Below are 22,878 nucleotides of genomic sequence, written 5' to 3' on the forward strand. Positions count from 1 at the left end.
CTATGCCAAGTCTCAAATTGTGCAAGAAAATATTAAGAAGATTTTTTATAAGAGAACCAAGGTTGAAGATTTCTACATTGGTGAAAAAGTTCTCATGTGGGACTCAAGGAGGGAAGATAAATGAAAACATGGGAAATTTGATTTCTATGGAAAGGTCCCTATGTCATTTATGCTTATAGAGGAAATAATGCATTCTTCTCGAGAGAAATTGGTGATACAGATGTAGAAGGTGGGCCAGTGAATGGTCGAAAGCTAAAACATTACTTTGAACCTAATTACTATTTTTCATTTGTATATATGCTATTTTAAAAAGTCTAGTTTTGATTGGATGGTGATCTTTGAAGTTGAAGCCCGAAAATAAGGCCCTAAGCTTCAAAAGATTCACTATCATAGGTATCAATAATGCAGATTCATAGAAGGACACTTTGCAGGGAAACATCAACAACAATTCAAATGCCACTGATCTCTAGAGTTCTTGACATTTCACAAGAAAATGCCATCCCCAAGTGGAGCCACTGTTAGGTTCCTATACCAATAGGAGTCATAATTTTGAATGACTAAGGTTAAGCCTTGTAATATTGTACATACCTTTGCTTTCTGCAAATGTAAAGAGGGTATGTCCTAAAAGAAAAATCAAAGGACAAAAGAATAAGAAAAGGTCAAAAAAATGAAAATATATGAACCCCAAAAACAAAGAGACCGTGAAAGTGTGCAAGTCTAAATGCCACTACTATTTACTTTTATGCATAATAATGATTGTGTGAAACTTGTTATTCATGCCACATTCCATGATAATCAAACTATTTAATATTGATTATTCCATGCTTTGAATTTTATATTTTTAGTTAGAGAATAAAAACTGACCAAACAGTTTAATCTTGGCAAATCATTAGATAGGTAGAAAAAATAAAGGAGTTCACAAGCTTAATCTGAGCCCTTGGATGATATAAGGTTAGAAATAGATAGATTACTTTTCAAAAGAAAAATACATGAATAAGGGTTTGCTAGCCTAAATGCACCCAAAGAAATGAAGAAAATAAGTTAGAGGTAAGAAATGGGTAAGTAGAAGAAAGGTTGTTGAACTAAAAATTTAATTGGATCAAAGCACATGCATCATGCTTATCCACATCTTTCAACATGTATGATCAACTATTGAAGCAAAGACAAAGGTTTACAAATTCATATGATTAACTTCTCCTCATTCAGTTTTCCCCTTCACTTACTAATTTCGTATCTACAAGTATATTCTAAGTACTTTTAATCCTACAAGTCAAAGAGGCTCAGAGCATTTCTCTGACTTTTGGAGGGACCGGACCCTTGGCTTAATGACTTATGGACACAAGTGCTAGAATCCCCTTCATACAAACCATTCCCCCTCATCACCCTAAGAAAACCCCTTTTCCTATGGTTAAACACCGTTTACCTAGGAAAAGTGAAAACCCCCATGTAAATCCATTTTCACTCAAAAACCCACAAAAAACCTTTTATCCTAAGTATAAAGCTAAGTACACAAATGTTACATTTTACCTCTTTACTAAGGAAAAACCCACTCCACCCATCGTTTTCATATTAATTTTTAATTTTATTATATAACTCCCCTATAACCCTTTTCCCTTATATAAACTAAATCCCGATGTGAATACCCCAACCCTTAATTTTAAATAGAAACTAATATATTTAACCCTTATCCCGAAAAAACATATAAATTCCCCATTAATCCCAAATAAACCCAAATTACTTATGATTAAAAGCTTTGGCCCCCCCTTAAGCCTTTGTACATTTCACCCGTGCTTCTTCATCGATCTGACCACCATTCAATCGTCCGTGCTCAAATCCAACGACGCGCAACCGTATCGGCCTCACCCGACACCCGACTTTTACCCAAAAAGTTAAAGTCCCTCATTAAGCTCGGCCCGATCATTTTAAACCCATGATTAATTCCTAAATAAATCAATCTCGTCGAAGATTAAAGCACTAGGCCCCTCCTAAACCTAAGCTTTTATAACCCGTGTGTTTCCCCTACCCGATTGTCGTTAGATCACAATCGCCCAAATCTAATGGACCAAAACCATATCGACCGAGCCCGATAAACTACCTTTACTCACCCGATAAAGCGATTTTCCCGGACCCCTCGATGGCTACGTGTCAAGCTCCTACGTAGATCGATTGACCCCTCTTAAAAACTGCCCACGCCACTAAAGCGGTCCAGCGACCCTTAAAACTGCTTCCCCGCCAACGCGATAAACCGCCTATCCTCCGTAAATATGAAATTTCACGCCATATTTGAAAAGTCGCCCATTAGACTTTAAACCTTGAAAAACCGTGTTTGCGTGCCTTTCGCCCGTTTAACTATATAAACCCATAAAACTCTTCGACACCGCCCTGAACCTCTGTGATGCAATTCCACCTCCATTCACATCCAAAACACTTCCACAACCCCTTTCCCAGGCATCTTTGTGCAAATGAAGACATAAAGTGCCTATCGAGCCGACCAATGTTTTCTCAATTATTATTGAATTTTGCAGATAATTAGCCAAAGACTAAAGCTTGGATAAACAGTTCTGATACTAGTCACAAAACTTGTTTACTCCAAGACTCGACAAGAAACCTATTAAAAACCTATATTCAGAAGAAGAAGACCCTTATACAAGGGACAAAAGATGAAGACAATCATACACAGAACCGAGAATGATACAATTATACAGAGACATGGACAGTTAAAACAGAGGAACCAGACCAAAGATGCAGTTATAAGACAAAAGATAAAACATATAGAGACTTGATCAAATATCCACTTCCCGATGCTGATACACTTAAAAACAAGAGAATTTACTGTTGAAACACATAGTAAAAGGTTAAATTGTGTAGTAAAGGAAGAAACACAGTGAAGGATAAAGAAATCTCATCATAGTGAAAGAATATTAGAGTTAGAGAGTATCAGATGAAAGCCATAAGTAAATAAAGCCTCCAGCGTGATAATTCAAACAACAAAGAGCATAAAGACCTAAAAAAAAACTATAACAGCCAGTAATACTACAATAAAAGGGACAGCATGAAAGAAATTCATTAGTTGCCTCTATCTTCATGTGAGAAGATATTTGTATTTCCTAGATTAAATCTCAAGTCAGTTTGAGATATTTGTAATAAAACCTTAGTATAAATACTTCACAATTCGAAGTGTGTAGGGTGGATTCTTAGACATTTCTATAGACTTCTTGATCGAAATATTGTAAAGCCATTGGAACATTAACTGAGCTAGCAAGCTGGATTAATGAATAAAGACCTGATATTTCAAAGGATTCATGTGTACAGTGAAGTGCAGACAAGTATTTTCTCGCGTTGTTGTTATTTCTTGAAGTTTTTTCCATAATGTTTATCTAAATCTGAATTCCATAACTGGAGTATTGTATCAGAATTTGTTTAATTACACTCTTTTATAACAGATAGGAAAATAAATGTTTTCTACTGATAATCTAAGTTAAGGGATTCTTAATCTCTCCTTAGTCTAGGTTGTTTCTTTATAATCTATAGCAAAGGATTCTTAATTTCCCTTTGTTTCCGATTACCCTCTGTTCCTCGTTTCAATCCCAGTCTAAGAATTCTTAATTTCTCTCTCATCCTGGTTAAAACCTTTTCCACCCCTCTGGCCTAAAGACCTGCAATCTACTATGCTATCTTGCCCTTTCAACATTCCCTTTAGTGAGTTGATCCAATCCTGCTGCTCTTTTGTTGACTCCATAGCCTAATGGACTAGAGACATCATCCTATCCATATGTTTAAATACTTCCACCTCCCAATCTTCAATACAAATCAAAAAGCCCCTCGAACACTAAGAACTAGCCTAAAATCCCATCAAACAAAGCTAAATCATATAGATAGAGCCCTCTTTGGACTTGGGTTGGCTAGAGCCTATGCCCAAAAGTTAGTTTGTGGTTACCTCGATCATTTTCTTTCTTCTAATAACTTCTAGAGAAAATTCTGAGTGATAACAGGACCTTCTTTGAAGAAGTAATCATATCTATCCTTGATGACTCTGGCAATTCCGAGGCCATACGTTCCAGGAATTTCCTCCACAGTTCGAAGGCCATAGGTTCCGAGAATGTCCTCGGTGGCCATTGTAGAAGCCATACATGGTGCTATTTCTATTATAGGCTGAAAAAGAGTTTAGACAGTTTTACAATTTTTTAATGCGGGATTTAAACTCTAAACTAATTCGGACAATATGTTTAATTGTAGTTGTAACATTCTTGTCACCGAACCTGTGTAGGTGCATCATCTTTTTTATTGTAACTAAATCTGTTAGACAATTTTGTAGTTTTGTAATGATACAAATTCCAAGAAGTGATTTACCAGGAAAAAAAATATCATGTATGTTTAGTTGTGACCTCTATTTCTCGTCTCTGTTCAGGTACAACATCTATTTCATATCACCCACTATGTTTAGGTTTAGAATCTATTTTCTTGTCAACAATAGGAACAACATCTATTTCTTGTCACCCACTCTATTTAGGTGCAACATCTATTTTATTATCACCAATCTGTTTAGTTGCATTGTTTGTTAATGAGATTTGTATAGATATCCAAAGAAAAAAAGAAATTAATTTGAATAGAGACATTATCTGAACATGGTAGGTTAACTAGAGTTAACATGGTTAAATATTCTTCTTCTTTTCAGTGTAACTACAAATTGAAATTAATTGGAATAGTGAAATTATCTGAACATGGTAGGTTAACTAGAGTTAACGTGGTTAAAGATTATTCTTCTTCTCAGTATAACTACTTTGCAAGCCAACTTAATACCTACCTCTCTTTCATTACCTCTCACCTATCGACGTCTCTCATTACCTCTCACCTATCGATGTCTCTCATTACCTCTCACGATGAATCTAAAATTTTAAAGGACAAGAAAAATGATAGTCATCGAATTTCCATGTTAGACGTAAGATAAATTTGAATTGAAATACCAGACCTGCTTAGGAGATTCACACAAAGCACATGGGAGACTCCCTGTACACAACATTTTCTGAATAGTGGAAGCGTATGGACAGTCTCGCAGACGACAACTGTCTTTCTGCACCAAGGTTGGAATTTGGATTTCCCCTTTACCTTTCATACAATTATTTTTTTTACGTTTTAGGTCCTTACTCTTACTGTCAAAAAACGTTATGTTTAAAATTTTTCCCTTCGAGAGTGATGTTATCATAATAAATTAAACTTTCACCAATAAAATTTTAATTAAAAAATTACCCTTCAATAACATAATTATGTTAACAAATTTCGCATATATAACATAAGGAAAAACCGAAATGAACATAACACACAAAGGACTCATTAAAACTTGAATCTTAGTTTGAAATTGCATGGAACACTCAAAATAATGAGGTGACATGCCATAGAATTTATATATATGAGATATGACTAAAGAGATCTTATGGGACATATAACATGACTAACACAACAAAACTATTGAATACCATAAATAAAAAACCAAAAGTTGATTAATTAATATGGTTTATGTTATGGTTTACATAATCTAATACATATTATTGGATCTAAAGAAAAAGTATACATTTTATTTTACATATTTTACCATTTCTTTGGATCGTGGGATATACAGTAATATTAACAAGATTGAATGCATAGTATCTGAACCTTTTAAAAATTAAAAAACTAAACTTATAATAAATGGACATTGTGGATCTATTAACATCATGTTATAGGATTATGTTATGGTTTTCTCCTTCATTATTATATTTTCAGAGAGCATTGAAGCTTGAACATGTGTAAGTACTAAAGGAAAATTGAAATAATAATTTGGTTTGTGCTTTTTTTTACCCTATCCCAATGTGCCTCATATTCCAATGCATTAGCACATTGATAGGTATGAGGAACATTGTTAACATGTTTTCCTTTATAAAATATTTTAATGTGCCTTGTTACATATGTTGGTGTTATGCATAGATGTATAGCTATATTTAATACACTTCAAAAGCCATTTTTTAAATAAAATAATTTAATGGGACCTTGATGCAATGGTCTATACAAATCACACTAGATGAATGATATGTTTAGTGCATATTGCAAAACCTTTTAAAACTTATTACACTACACACTGTATAAATTGAATCAATGTAGCTATTTTATTTAGTGCATTAACATTTTTTTAATCAAATGTTAGCCTAATGTAGTGTGCATGGTATTGTACATATTAGTGCCTTCTCTTTTTAAATTGTCATTTTAGCAAAATTTAGGTTTCATATTAACCCTAAAACTAGCATGGTTGGTAACATGATGTACATGCGTGTTGAACTTAATAACAAGCAAAATTATGTGTTTTCCTTACCATGTATATTTTAATATGTACGTATTTTACAAAAATTGAACATGGGAGGATGTATATCTATCAAGAGAGGGGGGTGCTATGAAAATGTGATTGTCAAAACTTTACAGGTTTATGTGCTCAAAAAATACTCTTCTAAAAACTTTTCCTTGTCTATTCACCTCCACTAAAAAGAGAACAAGAAAAAGTGTATTTGTTAAAAGTTCTATTAATTGGTGCTTTTTTTGTAGTGATTGGACCCTTGTTAAAATTTTAATCTCTGGGAAGCCCTAGTTGTTTATCTCTTGATATCCCACATTCATTCTTGGAATATGGCACGGGGGTGATTGGTTGAAGGAGAGATTTGGTTCATCCCAATCTATGGTCGAGTGGCACGTGGAAGTCCCTGACTTGGCTACATTTTCCATATGTTAATAAGTTCTATTTTTCCTATGGTAATTCATGGGCACTTGTACTTGTTATTATGTGGATTTGATAGTTGTTCTTTCATGTTTAAGAATCTAGTTATATGTTGGTTATGAGCATGGATCTATAATGTGCTCTAACTATGTCTTTGTTCAGGATTTGATAAGTATTTGATGGTTAATGAATGCGTGGGATAACAAGTATTATTGCAACTATTTTGAGAGGGAATTAAACCTTCTTGGTGATTCTCAGATAAGTTTCAGACTCCTATGATGAGATAGGCATTCATGACCTGTATCTTAAATGTTTACCATGTGTTTGATGAAATGATTGTCATGGTCAAGCCTCATTACGTTAGATTCTTGTTCAATTTTTGTATGAATACCTTTGTCCTTATTGAATTTATGATTTTGGAAAATCACATTGAGCTATGGATAGTGGTCTAGAGGCTAGCCTAAGATGGTGGCTCAAAATCCAGAACTGCACCCTCTAAACTGTAGATGTGGGGTTAGAATCACTAGGAAGTAAGATTATTCATGTGGTTATAGGCTCACAACTGCTACCTTACCTTTCCAAGCATGCAGTTGGGGAGTTTTCTTCGTGAAACAAAGACTCAACTCAAGGATTAGCCACCTGGGGTGGTTCTCTGGCCCGTGAGTGTCTTGTCACTCATGAGGAAGGTGAGTAAAGTTTCAGTTTGTTGACTCTACTTCCTTAACTGGACCTAAGAGGTCAGGTCAAGTTATATTAGATCTCATAGCATCTTTTGAAACTCAATTTCAAACATTATGATCTTGATGATACAACTTTATTTGTCAAGAAAGTTGGAAAAACAATTGTATATCTTGTGGTATATGTAGATGATATTTTGATGATAGGGAACAATGAGAGCTACATTGCATCCATAAAGAAGGAAGTGAGGAAATGTTTTGAAATGAATGATTTGGGTTATGTTCATTACTCTCTTGGTATTGAAGTAACTCAACATCCGAAATCTATGTTCCTTTCTCAAAATAAGTACATTGGAGATCTGTTGAACAGGTTTGGCATGGTTGAGTGCAATCCTCTAACTACTCTAATGGAACAAAGCTTAAATCTCATATTCGCTAAAGGAAAAGAATTTGAGGATGCAACAAAGTATAGACAACTTGTAGGGAGTCTCAACTACCTAACTACTACCAGACCAGACATTTTGTTTGTTGTTGGAATCCTCTCCAAGTTTATGCAAAAGCCTTGTGAGGGACATTGGTTTGCTACAGAAAGAGTTCTAAAGTACTTGAAGGGATCTCAAGGCTTTGGACTCAAGTATACACACGTGGGTGACTTCAGCTTGATTGGATACTCTGATTCAGACTTCGATGGAGACAAAGAAATTGGGGTGTCTACTTCTGGTTATGCTATGAATCTTGGATCAAGAGATGTCTCATGGAGATCACGCAAACAATCAGTTCCAGCATATTCCACAACAGAGGCAGAATATGTGGCAACAGCTGAGGCAACAAAATAAATTGTGTGGCTCAGGAAAATTTTGGAAGATTTGCAGGTAAAACAATCACATTCAACTCCACTGATGATTGACAACACCTCTGCAATAAATTTGGCCAAGAACCCAAAGTTCCATGTTCAAACGAAGCAGATCAATACAAAATACCATTTGATTTGAGATCATGTTGAGGCTAAGAAAATCCATCTATGCCATTGTTCCACTAATGAGAAGATTGCAAACATCTTCACCAAAGTGCTTGGAAGAGAAAAGCTTGAAAGATTCAGAACGATGCTTGGACTCACCAACATCCCTTCAGATTAAGAGGGGGAATGTTGACACCTAATCATGGGGATTGGGTGAACAGTTGTAAATAATGTAAATAATAAATAATGGAAAAGGAATAGTCATCAGGAGGGGAAACCCAAGAGTGACTCCCTCGTGTATATAACTATGAACAATCTAAATGAATAAATATAGTTCATTTGAGGTGTTACCTCCTGGCATGAAAAAAAGCATTCGAAGAATTTACAATGAGTAGAGGCATTAACTTAATCTATGCACTTCACCACTAATATTATGATTAATCGTTAATGATGGTTATTAGAATTAATCTGCACCACACCTAATGTTAAGAGTTTTATATATGGATATAACCAAGGAGTTGATGGAGAACGCAAGAGGAGAATGTTCCCATTACCGAACATGAAAGTTCAAATTTGCACTGTGCCACGTTTTCTATATGCCTTGACTATGTCTTGGAGCTTTGGTGTGGTGGCGATGTGGTGCAGTGGAGGGATTGAAAATATATATCTTGGGAGACAAAGAAAGGAATAGAAAGAGAATAAGGAAACCCAAACTTGACCCAAAATTCGTATAATGAAAAATTGTTGATTTCCATGAAGGTTTGGGACCCGATGGGACCCATGACTTAAGCTGAGGTGGAAGATGCTATGCATACTAGGTATGGGTATGTGGATGCCACGTGGAATGCTAGATGATGTGGATCGATGATGTGGAAAGACTGTTGATGTGACATGCTTATAACATGACACTTGGTATGAAAAAATGGCCTTTTTAGATGGCCAAGGGGGCTAGTTTTAGATTATACGTGGCACCTTTGGAGGATGCCACATGGCAAGTTGACGTCACCATGATCTCAGTAAGGCATGACCTTTCCGTTTGGCCTTCCCGATAGAAGGTGTGACATAAATATTTGTGTCGAAGGATAGGAAGATTCCCATTCATGTTTTATGTCTAACATCAAGAAGTATTCTAATACTTTAGGAAAATGGACATGCACTTTTTTGCACATCTCCCCCCTTTCACAATCTTCTTCAAAAGGGGTATATGTGTGTTGTTTAGTCCTGTAAGCCACAAAGTGTGTCAACCCCCTGTGTTAATCATTGGAAGGCAGGGAGGGCCTCACACTTAATGTGGAATGCCAATGTGTTTAGAGGTGTGCAACCTATGTCGCGTTGAGCGGGAAAGTAGTGTGAGGTTTAACATCGATTCTTATAAAATGGATATAATATAAAATGTTGGGTTTACATGCTAAAGGCTAGGCTCGTGGGGCCCATAGACTAGGTGATGTGGCATGTGCTACATTGAATCAACCATGACATGCTGGTTTCAAGTGTGATGTGGAACCACCTGGGTGAGGTGGGGGTGCCACGTGGCAGGTCGTCCTTACTTATGCGACAGGAATTAAATGACTAAACTTTAAATGGGCTTAACTTTTGATCCAGATATTCGATTGAGATAATATTTATATTGTCGAAAATCTCTTAATGAGCTGAACGCAATGGTGTTATCCAAAGTTAATTTCACTAACTTTGAGAAAGGAGGATCTTTATAACCCCATATTCATAAGGAGACCATAGAGGTTATGTTAGTTAAAAGTAACACCTCCCATTCAATCTAGAAGACTCCAAAAGGGTGGGTGGGATATTCAATATAAGACTTAGATGGACTATTTAAATATCCATGTTAGTTGATATATTTGAAGATTAATTTCATGTATATGTACTAACTAGAGAGAAAGTTATATAGTTATACGTATACATGTTAACCATAATAAAATATTTCAATTTGTAAAGGGAAAGAAGTAATTAAAAGTTTAATATCTTATAAGAGGGAGATGTGTAATTCACTTCATTCTTAGTATAAAGTTGATATGTAGCATTTGAAAAAATTAAATAAATAAATAATAAATGTAAATTATAAATAAAATATTTCAATATAGAAACTTAATTAATACTAATGTGTATATAAAAATATGTGAATTAAAAAAGAATTTTAATGTGAATATTGTAGTTTATAAATATAATATTTTAATGCCAACAATGTATATATCATATATACTTAAAAAAACGTGTGTATATATTATATAAGTTAATGGAAGAAATAAATTCTTGTGGTTAAAATATTTCAAGTAATCTCATTATTCTACATTTTTAGTTATGTCAAAGGGATTTAGAAGGAATTAAATCCATTTATGCTTTAAAAGTACAAATTAAACAATAAAAATTACACATTGTGTGTGTCTATAGGATAGATTCATCTTAACTATGGATCTAGCAAAAGGATCAAAAAACTTGAGGTGCAAACAATTTTTCAAGTTTTTCAATGTAAAGGTTTGGAGGTTCAAAAGATTTGATATCTGTTGTTTGCTAAATCTGAATAAAATGGATGTATAATGCTTATATATATGATGAATAATATTCTTATGTATGCATTATATTGTAACATATATTTTAAAATCTAATTTTTTAACCAGATAAAATGGCATGCTATGCCATTCAAAGCGTTGTAAAAGATTTTATTTAACTAGCATACAATCATATAAATTAAATTGTTGCTAAAGCAGGCTTGTGTGATCCATATTACATTAATAAGAGTCATTTCGGTAGAAATCACATAATAGAAAACTACATATCACATTGCCAAGATTAAAATAAATTATAAAAATTAACTAAATTATATCTTTATTTTAAATTATTAATGCTACTATTAATTATAAAAAGAATTGTTATATTAATTATAAAAAGAATTGATATATGATTTAAACATATATATACATTTAAAAAAACATGTAACAAGATTTTTAGCCATGAAGATCCACCCTTTCTTTATCATAGATATTATTAACATGTAAAGAGATTTGATGTAATACAATGGGCCAATACCATGGTTTACTAATCCCACATGCACAAAAAAAATAGCTCATTTTCATATGACATTTTTTTTAATTGATCAATTTAATTAAAAAAAAAAAATGAAATAGTTACTTTTGACACAAATCTCAATTTTTGATTTCTAACTACAACTAAAAATATTCTAAAATATTTAATAAAAGCTAAATCCAAAAAAAATACTTTAAACCTAAAATTCCTTTGCTAAAACTCGAAGAAGAAAAAAAAAAGAAGAAAGAAAAGAGACTCAATCTTACTGCTAACTAAAAACTAAAAACTAATAGAAAATATAAAACCATATAATATGAAAATAAAGAAAATAATATAAAAAAATAAAGTTAACCAAATCGAAAATATTATTGGCCTATTACTATCAAATTTGATTTATAATTATCAATTTAATAACAAAATTTTATGAATGTTTTCACCATATTAAAACTAAACAATAAACTCGGGCAATATAAAATAAAGATTGAAAATACCCTTTAGTAAATAAAATAAAATAAAGGATATACATCCATTCTTTAAAAAATAATAAATTAATAAAATAGAGTTTGAACATAAGCTGTATATTATGAAACGCAACGAATTTGTCATTTTACCGAAACATATTAAAATAAAGACAGAATATCGAGTACCTTAATAACTTTATTAAAGGATATAGTTCACTCAAACATAAAAGTGTAGCACAAGAATATTGTATATCTACGAACTAAGAGACGGAGTGAATGCTCTACTATATAGAGACGCTGTTGGGAATTCCTCGAAATGTAAGTCCAGCACTTGTCTCGCCATTATCGGAAGTGCCCAGGTATAACAGCGTGTAGGGGACCTCTGCGGGGCCGCGCCGGTTTTTCAACCTTTGATCTGTGTTCCTAATCTTGATATTCTGCTCTATCTCAAGTAGCTTGGAGCGAAAGCGTTGGAATGTTGTTTCAACGCGAGAGTCATCTGTCCAATCGGAGGCGGAGCCCTGCCCCAAGTATACCTCGCCGGTAGAATGCTTCGACAGAAGCTCCAGGACAGCCATGGTAGTGGCACAGGTCTTTGGATTGGACACAGTTTTTAGGAAATAGGCTTCCGGGTCACGAAGGAAGTCTAAGTATTGTGTGGATCCTTTCTCTGGAATAAGTTTCCGGGTGGTGCTGGGGTGATTGGGCATGAATCCCGCATAGCCGTACTGCCCGAAATTAACCGCTGCATGGTGGGCAGAAGCGATCCAAATGAGTGTGGTAATGCCTTCTTTCACATCCTCCACACTCGTCATCGTGTACCATCCTCCCTCAGCACCCTTCTTATCTCCGTGACCCACTTCCACGATCTCTTTCCACCATGCTTGAACTTCTCTATCGCTCTCTACACTTTGGTCGTCCTTGTAATACAGCGATGTGTAGTCAGATACCCAACATTTCAAGGCCGCCCATATTTCAAGCCCGTCCACTGCATACGGATAATCTTCTATCACAAGCGTCACACCTTTTGCTTTATTACTTGGGTCGGACACAGCCATACCCCTGGAAAACGCTTATTATATTAGTGCATTCATCTATTAGTCTCACAAAAAGTTACAACATGGTTATAATATTTCCTTTTTTATATTAAAGTTACAACATGGTTATGGTCATAACATCACCTTTTAAGGAGATCAGCTGGTTGTCCTTGCTCGTTGAACCTCCAATCCATGTATGTTTTGGCCGAAATTTCCATAGAATATTTACCACTCGTAAAACATTTCTCGATTATGCCTCCTGCATTTATCAACGACTGACGAGCAGATCGATTGATCTCCATAGTATTGCGAAAGTGAGGTATCAGCAACTTGTGAAGTGGGTGCAGTTTGCTCAAATGTCTATGGGTAGCAATGATAAATGGCTCCACCACAGCATGAATCCTGAGCCTGCATTTGAAAGAAAAGGAAAAACTTTATAAATAATTTCTAAGTAGACGAAGCACTGCAAATGTGAATATGATAAAGGTGGTTAGTAATCTTCTAACAAGTTCAAACTTAAAAACACAAATGATATTGTTATCTCTTACCAATGGCTAACTAACTGATGATAACCGGAATCGTTTGTCCGCACATGAGCTTTGGCTAGTTGCCATAACCACCCTTCATCTTCACCGCTATAGTCAGGAGTGTAGACTTGTCTTGAACCCAAGCCCACTGACGTGGGAGGCAAACACAGCTCAATGGCCATAGGCTTTAGAGTTCCGGTGTCGGCCAGGAAGAAAAGTGAACGGGTAGCGTAGGCTTTGCTGGTAGGAAGTTGGTTCACGAGCTCGACGTAGGTCATGTAAGCGTCATAGTAGTCCAATATAAAGAGCCTCTTCGATTTAATAGCCTGCTATATGGACATGCATGCTTAATGGTTGTCTGTCTATCGTATTGCGGAAGAATATTCAAAATACTAGTATATAGTCATTAACGAACCATTAAATCTAATTAATGCTAGAATTTTATAACAGCGATTCTATATGCGGAATCACTGAAAGAATCGTTGAAACTTAATGCCCAGGGATATGAATTACCTCCAGCCATTGGTGAAACTCTTGACGCAACTTCTTTCTGAAAAACCACGCTCCAGCTTTAATCCAAGCAAAAGAAAAGAATACAGAAAATCTGAAGGCACTTCCAAGCTCTACTCTCTCAGCTAGATGGTGTAAAAACTGATGGGAAATTGAGATGCAAGCTTGGGGACCAAACAGATGAATTTATAGCCAAGCTTCCATCAAGCTTCTGATAGCTATGTGTCAGATGTCCCACAGATCAAGGTAGAGAACTCCAGATGGGAGTAATGGACCACTTCAGTAGCTCCCAACAATAAATTTATTAACTGCAGTTGATTTCCTTAACTTAAGGAAACTACTGCAGTTGGTTTCCATAAGTTAAGGAAAGACTGCAGTTTAAATTCCATAATTGTAGGCATCAATTGTGCAAAAAATTAATGGAGCTAAACATTCTCCCACTTGGTCCATACTTCCAAACTTAATGTCTCAACTTAAAACCCATTGATAATCTGTATTAAGTAATAGATACATGAATCATGGCGATAAGTCCTCTAATGACGAGTATTATCTTCCATGTATTACTATGCATTTATTCTTATTATAATTTATGTGGCAACAATTTCTTAATGAATAAACCTTATGTTTATTCTTGGTCCTTCTTAAACGAATTTTCTCAAATCAACTTAAAGTGCACATAAATATGAGAAAAAACATCACAATAATTAAGAATTTCATTAAAATAACATTGTCCATACAATGAGAAACTACATAATGGAACCAAGTCCCATATTGATTACATGATCCTTGAATTTAAACGGTGGCATGCCCTTAGTCAAAGGATCAGCGGTCATCAACTCAGTGCTGACGTGCTCAATGACCACTTTCTTTTCTTTAACACGTTCCCTTATAGCTAAATACTTAATGTCGATGTGTTTATTTCGACTCCCACTTTTGTTGTTTTTAGCCATAAAAACAGCAGTTGAATTATCACAATATATTCTCAATGGCTTAGATATAGAATCCATAATTCTAAGCCCAGAAATGAAACTCCTAAGCCATACACCATGTAAAGTAGCCTCAAAACAGGAGACGAACTCGGCTTCCATAGTGGAAGTGGCAATCAAGGTCTGATTGGAACTTCTCCATGATACAACTCCACCGGCCATCATAAAAATGTAACCTGATGTTGATTTACGTGAATCAACACATCCAGAAAAGTCAGAATCTGAGTAGCCAATTACTTCCAAGTTGTCCGTCCGTCTATACATAAGCATGTAGTCTTTGGTTCCTTGAACGTACCTCATTACTTTCTTTGCAGCTCTCCAGTGGTCTAAACCTGGATCACTCTGATATCGTCCCAACATTCCCACAACAAATGCAATGTCAGGTCTTGTGCAGACTTGAGCATACATTAGGCTTCCGACAGCGGAAGCATATGGAATGTTCTTCATTTGTTCCCTTTCAAAGTTGTTCTTCGGGCATTGGTTCAAATTGAACCTATCACCCTTCACAATGGGAACTACACTTGGTGAACAATCCTTCATCCGAAATCTCTCTAAAATTTTATTAATATAGGTTTCCTGTGACAGACCCAAGATGCCTCGAAATCTGTCTCTATGGATCTTAATGCCAATGGCATAATATCCCTCACCCATATCCTTCATATCAAAATTTTTAGAGAGGAATTGTTTTACCTCATGTAGCAAACCCTTATCATTGGTTGCCAGCAAAATGTCATCCACATATAAAACAAGAAAACAAATTTTACTCCCACTAACTTTCAGGTATATACATTGATCCATAATGTTTTCTACAAAACCAAAAGAAGAAATTACATTATGGAATTTAAAATACCAATGGCAGGATGCTTGTTTTAAACCATATAATGACTTCTTGAGCTCGCAAACCAATTGCTCACCATCACTAGAGGGGAATCCTTCAGGTTGTTTCATGTAAACCTCCTCCTCTAGATCTCCATTAAGAAAAGTTGTTTTCACATACATTTGTTGCAACTCTAAGTCAAAATGGGCTACTAATGCCATAATAACGCGCAAGAAATATTTCTTAGATACAGGAGAAAAGGTCTCTGTGTAGTCGATTCCTTCTTTCTGAGTGAATCCCTTAGCAACAAGTCTTGCCTTGTATCTCTCAATGTTTCCCAATGAGTCTTTCTTTGTCTTAAAGACCCATTTACATCCAATGGCTTTTGCACTATTAGGAAACTCAATAAGATCCCAGACTTCGTTACTCTTTATGGAATTCATCTCTTCCTTCATGGCATTCTACCATAGTTCTGATTCTTTGCAACTCATGGCTTGTGAAAATGACTCGGGATCATTTTCGGCTCCAATGTTGTAGTCAGATTCTTGTAGATACACAACATAATCATTAGGAATTGTTGATCTCTTTGGTCTAGTAGATCTTCTTAATGTTGTACCATCATCTTCCTGAGAAGTATGTGGTTCAACTTGTTGTTCAAAAGTTCTTGGCAACTCTTGAACTCCTTGATCTACTGGAATATTGTCAGCAGCTTGTGGAACTTCAACAATTGGTTGTTCAACACCAGTTTGTACTTGAGGGGTGCTATGAATAATAACCAATCTATCACTTGAAGTGGAAGGTTGAGATTCTGAATGATCCTTCTCAGAAACTATGTTTCTGGTTTGATCGCTCCCACTGATCAAGTCATTTTCAAGAAACTTTGCATTTCTTGATTCCACAATCCTAGTGTTGTGAGATGGACAATAAAATTTGTAACCTTTAGACCTTTCAGCATATCCAATGAAATACCCACTAATGGTCCTTGGGTCCAGCTTCTTCTCTTGTGGATTATAAATTCTCACTTCAGACGGGCATCCCCAAACGCACATATGTCGCAAACTCGGTTTCCAACCTTTTCATAATTCAAATGGAATTTTAGGAACCGCCTTGGTTAGAACTCGGTTTAATATATACACTGCCATCTTAAGTGCTTCAGTCCACAAGGATTTAGGAAGATTGGAGCTGCTAAGCATACTCCGCACCATGTCCAATAATGTTCGATTTCTTCTTTCTGCTACACCATTCTGGTCGGGTGAACCAGGCATGGTGTATTGGGCAACGATCCCATGCTCTTGAAGAAATTTAGCAAATGGCTCAGGTGCTTGTCCATCTTCTGTGTATCTACCATAATATTCTCCACCTCTATCTGATCTCACGATCTTAATTTGCTTGCCGCATTGTTTCTCTACTTCAGCCTTAAAGATCTTAAAGGCATCTAATGCTTCGCTCTTTTTATGAAGCATGTAGAGATACATATATCGTGAATAATCATCTATAAAGGAGATGAAGTATCTCTGACCATGTGAGTCCATGTCTGGAATACATATATCAGTATATATGATCTCTAATATGTTTGAACTCCTATTGGCACCTTTCTTTGACTTGTTGGTCTGCTTTCCCTTTATGCAGTCCACACAAGTCTCAAAATCAGTAAAATCTAGAGTATTAAGTATTCCTTCATTTACCAATCTTTTAATTCTATCTATGGAGATATGACCTAGTCTCTGGTGCCATAATTTAGAGGAATCTTCATTAATAACACATCTTTTAGTGCCAGTGTGAACATGCATTGAATCATAAGTGACATTGTTTTGTAAATTAATGCAGTAAAGACCGTTAGACAAAATACCATTCCCAACATAATCAGATTTATAGAATAGACTGAAAGATTTTTCTGAAAAGTTTAAGGAATATCCAAAAGGTACAAGCCTTGAAACTGAAATCAAGTTTCTAGAATAACTTGGAACATAAAAGGTCTTTTCTAATTCTAAAACAAAGCCACTACTTAAAGTTAAATAACATGTTCCTATAGCTTCCACATGCGAGCCCATCTTGTTTCCTGATAAGATGCTTTGCTCACTTCCCACTGGCTTCCTTAGGTTTTGCAAACCCTGCAAGGAATTCGAAATGTGAATTGTTGATCCAGAATCAGTCCACCATGTGTTAATATTAACGTTAACCATATTAGATTCATAACAAACAAACGAGATTAAATTACCTTTGTCCGCAAGCCATTTCTGAAATTTGGCGCATTCCTTCTTCATGTGTCCCTTCTTTTTACAGAAAAAACACTTGGAAACCTTCTTGATATCGGCTTGGGGAGGTACTTTACCTTTCCCTTTCCGATTGGCTTGAGATTTGCCCTTTCCACGCGTTGCCAGCATTGCACTCTCTCCCAGTTCCATCACCAGTCTCTCTTCCTCTTGAACACACATGGTCATGAGTTCATTAATTGACCATTTATCTTTATGTGTGTTGTATGAGATTTTGAAAGGTCCATATTGGTGCGGAAGGGTGTTCAAGATGTAGTGCACTAGGAAGGACTCCGATATATCAACCTTGAGTTTCTTCAATTGAGCCACAGTGTCCCTCATCTGCATGATGTGCTCGCGCACACCTTTCACACTGGTGAGCCTTAGGGATGAAAACTTCATGATTAGGGTGCTTGCTAGTGCCTTGTCTGAAGTGACGAATTGATCATCAATGGCCTTCAACAAGTCTCGGACCTTTTCATGCTGATCAACGGAACCACGAATACCAGCTGAAATTTTAGTCTTAATGAACATCATGCTTAGACGATTGGATCGCTCCCATCGTTCATAAAGCGTGATGTCCGCTGCAGTGCTGGTATTAGTGAGTGTCGGTGGTTCATCTTTCCTAATAGCATTATCTATGTCCATCCACCCCAAATGAAGGAGAATCCTCTCCTTCCAAACCTTATAGTTATCTCCCTTAAGTTCGGGAATGTCACAACGAATTTCAGAGAAATTTGCAGGTTGTACTACTGCATTAAAAAAAAAAAAATCACATGCTTATGTTAAAATTGAGGCTTAATAAACTTTCATGTTTTACCAATGTAAATCATGCTCAAAAATTGAATCTAATGACATAAAAAATTGCCTGTGGGATAAATTTTCAATTCAAACAGATTCAATAAAACTTTATGATAAATTTATTAACTCATAACTCCTGTGGGTAGGTTATGAAATTTTATCCTAATTAATTTCATAAATATAATAAAAATCCCTGTGGGATAAAATTTATTATATTCAGTCTAATTAATTGCAATTTAATGTCTAAATAATCTTTATGTGATCTAACCAATCAAAATATATAATTTTATTTAATTAAAGATGTTGTGGCTATTCTCTAATTAATTAAAATTATATGGATTACTAGACATTATTTTTGTTGCATAAACAAAACTTAACCAGAGAGGAAAAATAATGTTTACTGAAAAGAGTAAGTCAAAATAACATTTTAATAAACTCCATATAACTATAATAATTCTTCACAAAATCAAAATTAAGGTTAAAGCAGTCAGCATTACCGTAAATCACTGCTAATTGATTGTTCACTTTATAAACAAAACCTGGAGATTGACTGAAGCAGTGTTGATATACTTTGCACTTGCATAGCAAATGCAGTTCGAAGGCTAGCTGGCTGGACTTCGGGCTCCGTCCTTAAGTTTATAAAACAAACAAAAGTAGACCAGCAAACAAGCTATTTTGCTCACAAGATAAATAAAATTAAAATTAAAATTAAATTCAAATCCCGAAACCAGTTAACTTAATCCGGATTCGGAATTCAATTCTTTATTTATCAAAATTTCACATATTTTATTCGTATTGCTGATGATCTCCAAAGTGATAAGAAAGCATAATAAATATATCCAAATCAGGTATACAAAAATACGAGTATTTTGACATCGGTCGATAATGTCAACATCTACACTGTTAGATGCACATTCTGTTATCATCAGTAAAAATGAAACAAGCAGAATTTCAAATGACATACGGTGCAACCAAACATTAATTCAACCATAACGTATTGCATTAAATCCACCAAAAATTAATTAAACACTCAAACGGTTATGTGCGCCAAACAAAACGAATTGCCACATTTATTAAAAAAAAAAAAACGTTAATTCAACCCTAACGCATCGTATTAAATCCTCCGAATTGCCACATTTATTAAAAAACAGTAATTCAACTACAAATGGGCTCACAGGGGGAATTTTATGAATATGCGCCGAATGCATTCATATTTGAAACCATGAGCCTGTTTTGGTATTTTTTATTTTACTGAATGCATTCAAATTTCACATGCATAAATCCTAAAACTCTAATTCACTTTCCAATAAAAACATTTTCATTTTTAAATTCCCAAAAAAAAAAATCACTTTAAAATTCCCCCACAAAAAACTTTAATTACAAACCCGTTATCAACTTTAATATTTTAATAGCCTTGATTCACACTTTGACCTTTTGAATTTTAAAAAATGTTGTTTCACGCTTCGACCTTAAAAAAAAAACTTCAGACTTTGATTGTTCAACACCAGTTTGTACTTGAGGGGTGCTATGAATAATAACCAATCTACCACTTGAAGTGGAAGGTTGAGATTCTGAATGATCCTTCTCAGAAACTATGTTTCTGGTTTGATCGCTCCCACTGATCAAGTCATTTTCAAGAAACTTTGCATTTCTTGATTCCACAATCCTAGTGCTGTGAGATGGACAATAAAATCTGTAACCTTTAGACCTTTCAGCATATCCAATGAAATACCCACTAATGGTCCTTGGGTCCAGCTTCTTCTCTTGTGGATTATAAATTCTCACTTCAGATGGGCATCCCCAAACGCACATATGTCGCAAACTCGGTTTCCAACCTTTTCATAATTCAAATGGCGTTTTAGGAACCGCCTTGGTTGGAACTCGGTTTAATATATACACTACCGTCTTAAGTGCTTCAGTCCACAAGGATTTAGGAAGATTGGAGCTGCTAAGCATACTCCCCACCATGTCCAATAATGTTCGATTTCTTCTTTCTGCTACACCATTCTGGTCGGGTGAACCAGGCATGGTGTATTGGGCAACGATCCCATGCTCTTGAAGAAATTTAGCAAATGGCTCAGGTGCTTGTCCATCTTCTGTGTATCTACCATAATATTCTCCACCTCCATCTGATCTCACAATCTTAATTTGCTTGCCGCATCGTTTCTCTACTTCAGCCTTAAAGATCTTAAAGGCATCTAATGCTTCGCTCTTTTTATGAAGCATGTAGAGATACATATATCGTGAATAATCATCTATAAAGGAGATGAAGTATCTCTGACCATGTGAGTCCATGTCTGGACTACATATATCAGTATGTATGATCTCTAATATGTCCGAACTCCTATTGGCACCTTTCTTTGACTTGTTGGTCTGCTTTCCCTTTATGCAGTCCACACAAGTCTCAAAATCAGTAAAATCTAGAGTATTAAGTATTCCTTCATTTACCAATCTTTTAATTCTATCTATGGAGATATGACCTAGGCTCCGATACCAAATGCTAGAATTTTATAACAGCGATTCTATATGCGGAATAACAAAAAGAATCGTTGAAACTTAATGCCCAGGGATATGAATTACCTCCAGCCATTGGTGAAACTCTTGATGCAACTTCTTTCTGAAAAACCACGCTCCAGCTTCAATCCAAGCAAAAGAAAAGAATACAGAAAATCTAAAGGCACTTCCAAGCTCTGCTCTCTCAGCTAGATGGTGTAAAAATTGAAGGGAAATTGAGATGCAAGCTTGGGGACCAAACAGATGAATTTATAACCAAGCTTCCATCAAGCTTCTGATAGCTATGTTTCAGATGTCCCACAGATCAAGGCAGAGAACTCCAGATGGGAGTAATGGACCACTTCAGTAGCTCCCAACAATAAATTTATTAACTGCAGTTGATTTCCTTAACTTAAGGAAACTAATGCAGTTGGTTTCCATAAGTTAAGGAAAGACTGCAGTTTAAATTCCATAATTGTAGGCAGCAATTGTGCAAAAAATTAATGGAGCTTAACAATTAAAAATTTAACTGAAGGAACTAAATACCTCCTCCACCGAGATGCCATCTAGGCTTTTAAGAATATGTTCAACGGTGATTGCACTTTGTTGGGAACCATAGATTTGTGTGTTCAGGTGGCCTGACGGTGGAAAGCTCTGTAATCACATAAAGAAGTTCGTATGGTCATCAGTATTAATAATAATAAGAACAAAGCCAAGGAATAACTGACATGGATTGTAGAACAAAGCCAAGGAATTCATGACGACATTAATCTATAATCATGCAAATTCATTATTTCACCTTGATCTATATGGTCGCAACTGACGAGCTGAAAATTCACCTTCTGTCCCACCAATTCGAATAAACGATCTCCAACACTGGCAGATAAATCCTTGACATCCAGAAGAGACGCTTTCCGAAGGACAACCCTCCCTTCGATCTTGGTAACTCCCTTCTTGCACCTCCCAAAAATTTCGAAAGTTTTCATTTCTCTATCCAACGGTAATGCCTAATCCACGTATACATGCACTCGCAATCCTTGAGCGGCTTGCCTTGCCCTTCCGTGCTACAAAGAGTAATTGGCATTTATAGACTGCTGAGCAAACAAATAAGTTTCCTTGCCTACCAAGGCACTGGTCAGTAGTAAATGATTCTATTTAAAAGTTATGCCATTCTACCACCTTCCCATATTATATTATAGCACCACTGTTTTCCTTCTACTTCATAATTAGGGCAATTATACTCCCCGAAAGTGGCGGGTTGTGTTTTCCGTAGATTCTTCGTTTGTCCAATTGGATATGGTGATAGGTAAGCCATGTCCATAAATGTCGATGATGTAAGACAAATGACGCCATCTCTAAATCGTATCTTATGTCACTTAGAGCGCGTCACCTATCATACCCAATGGCGAGGGTGGTATGAATTCAATCGAATGAAACATGGAAAATAGATGTGGGGACATACAGTTGTCGTCAGCAACTGTAGTGGCCCCCGCAACCAAGATGCCCGTGAATGACCGTAGTGACGACTCGACGAGTTATTCGCTGAGTAATTTTGCGTCTCACTCATTCATGGATGAATAG

At 35.6% G+C, this 22,878-nt stretch overlaps 1 protein-coding gene across 1 annotated transcript; it reads right to left on the reverse strand.

The window, feature by feature from the left end:
• Positions 1 to 12,158: 12,158 nt before the first annotated feature.
• On the reverse strand, positions 12,159 to 22,283 carry LOC149248038 (linoleate 9S-lipoxygenase 1-like). The gene is made up of 5 exons (XM_089447151.1): positions 22,137 to 22,283; positions 21,844 to 21,951; positions 13,460 to 13,764; positions 13,056 to 13,319; positions 12,159 to 12,936 (listed from the first exon to the last, which is right to left on the reverse strand). The coding sequence occupies exons 1-5, from the start codon at positions 22,281 to 22,283 to the stop codon at positions 12,159 to 12,161; spliced, it is 1,602 nt and encodes a 533-aa protein (XP_089303277.1).
• Between the last annotated feature and the right edge of the window lie 595 nt (positions 22,284 to 22,878).

This window comes from Pinus tabuliformis, chromosome 7 (assembly GCF_031772625.1).
Source record: "Pinus tabuliformis cultivar Carrire ecotype Pingquan chromosome 7, CPIR1, whole genome shotgun sequence".
NCBI classification, from domain to species: Eukaryota; Viridiplantae; Streptophyta; class Pinopsida; order Pinales; family Pinaceae; genus Pinus; species Pinus tabuliformis.

Excerpts from the sequence above, each read along its gene's own strand:
- LOC149248038 (XM_089447151.1), bottom strand. The coding sequence starts at position 22,283 with ATGAAAACTTTCGAAATTTTTGGGAGGTGCAAGAAGGGAGTTACCAAG. Across the intron at positions 21,952-22,136 it reads TCGAATTGGTGGGACAGAAG|AGCTTTCCACCGTCAGGCCA; the intron begins GTGAATTTTCAG and ends ATGTGATTACAG. Across the intron at positions 13,320-13,459 it reads CATCAGTTAGTTAGCCATTG|GCTCAGGATTCATGCTGTGG; the intron begins GTAAGAGATAAC and ends TTTCAAATGCAG.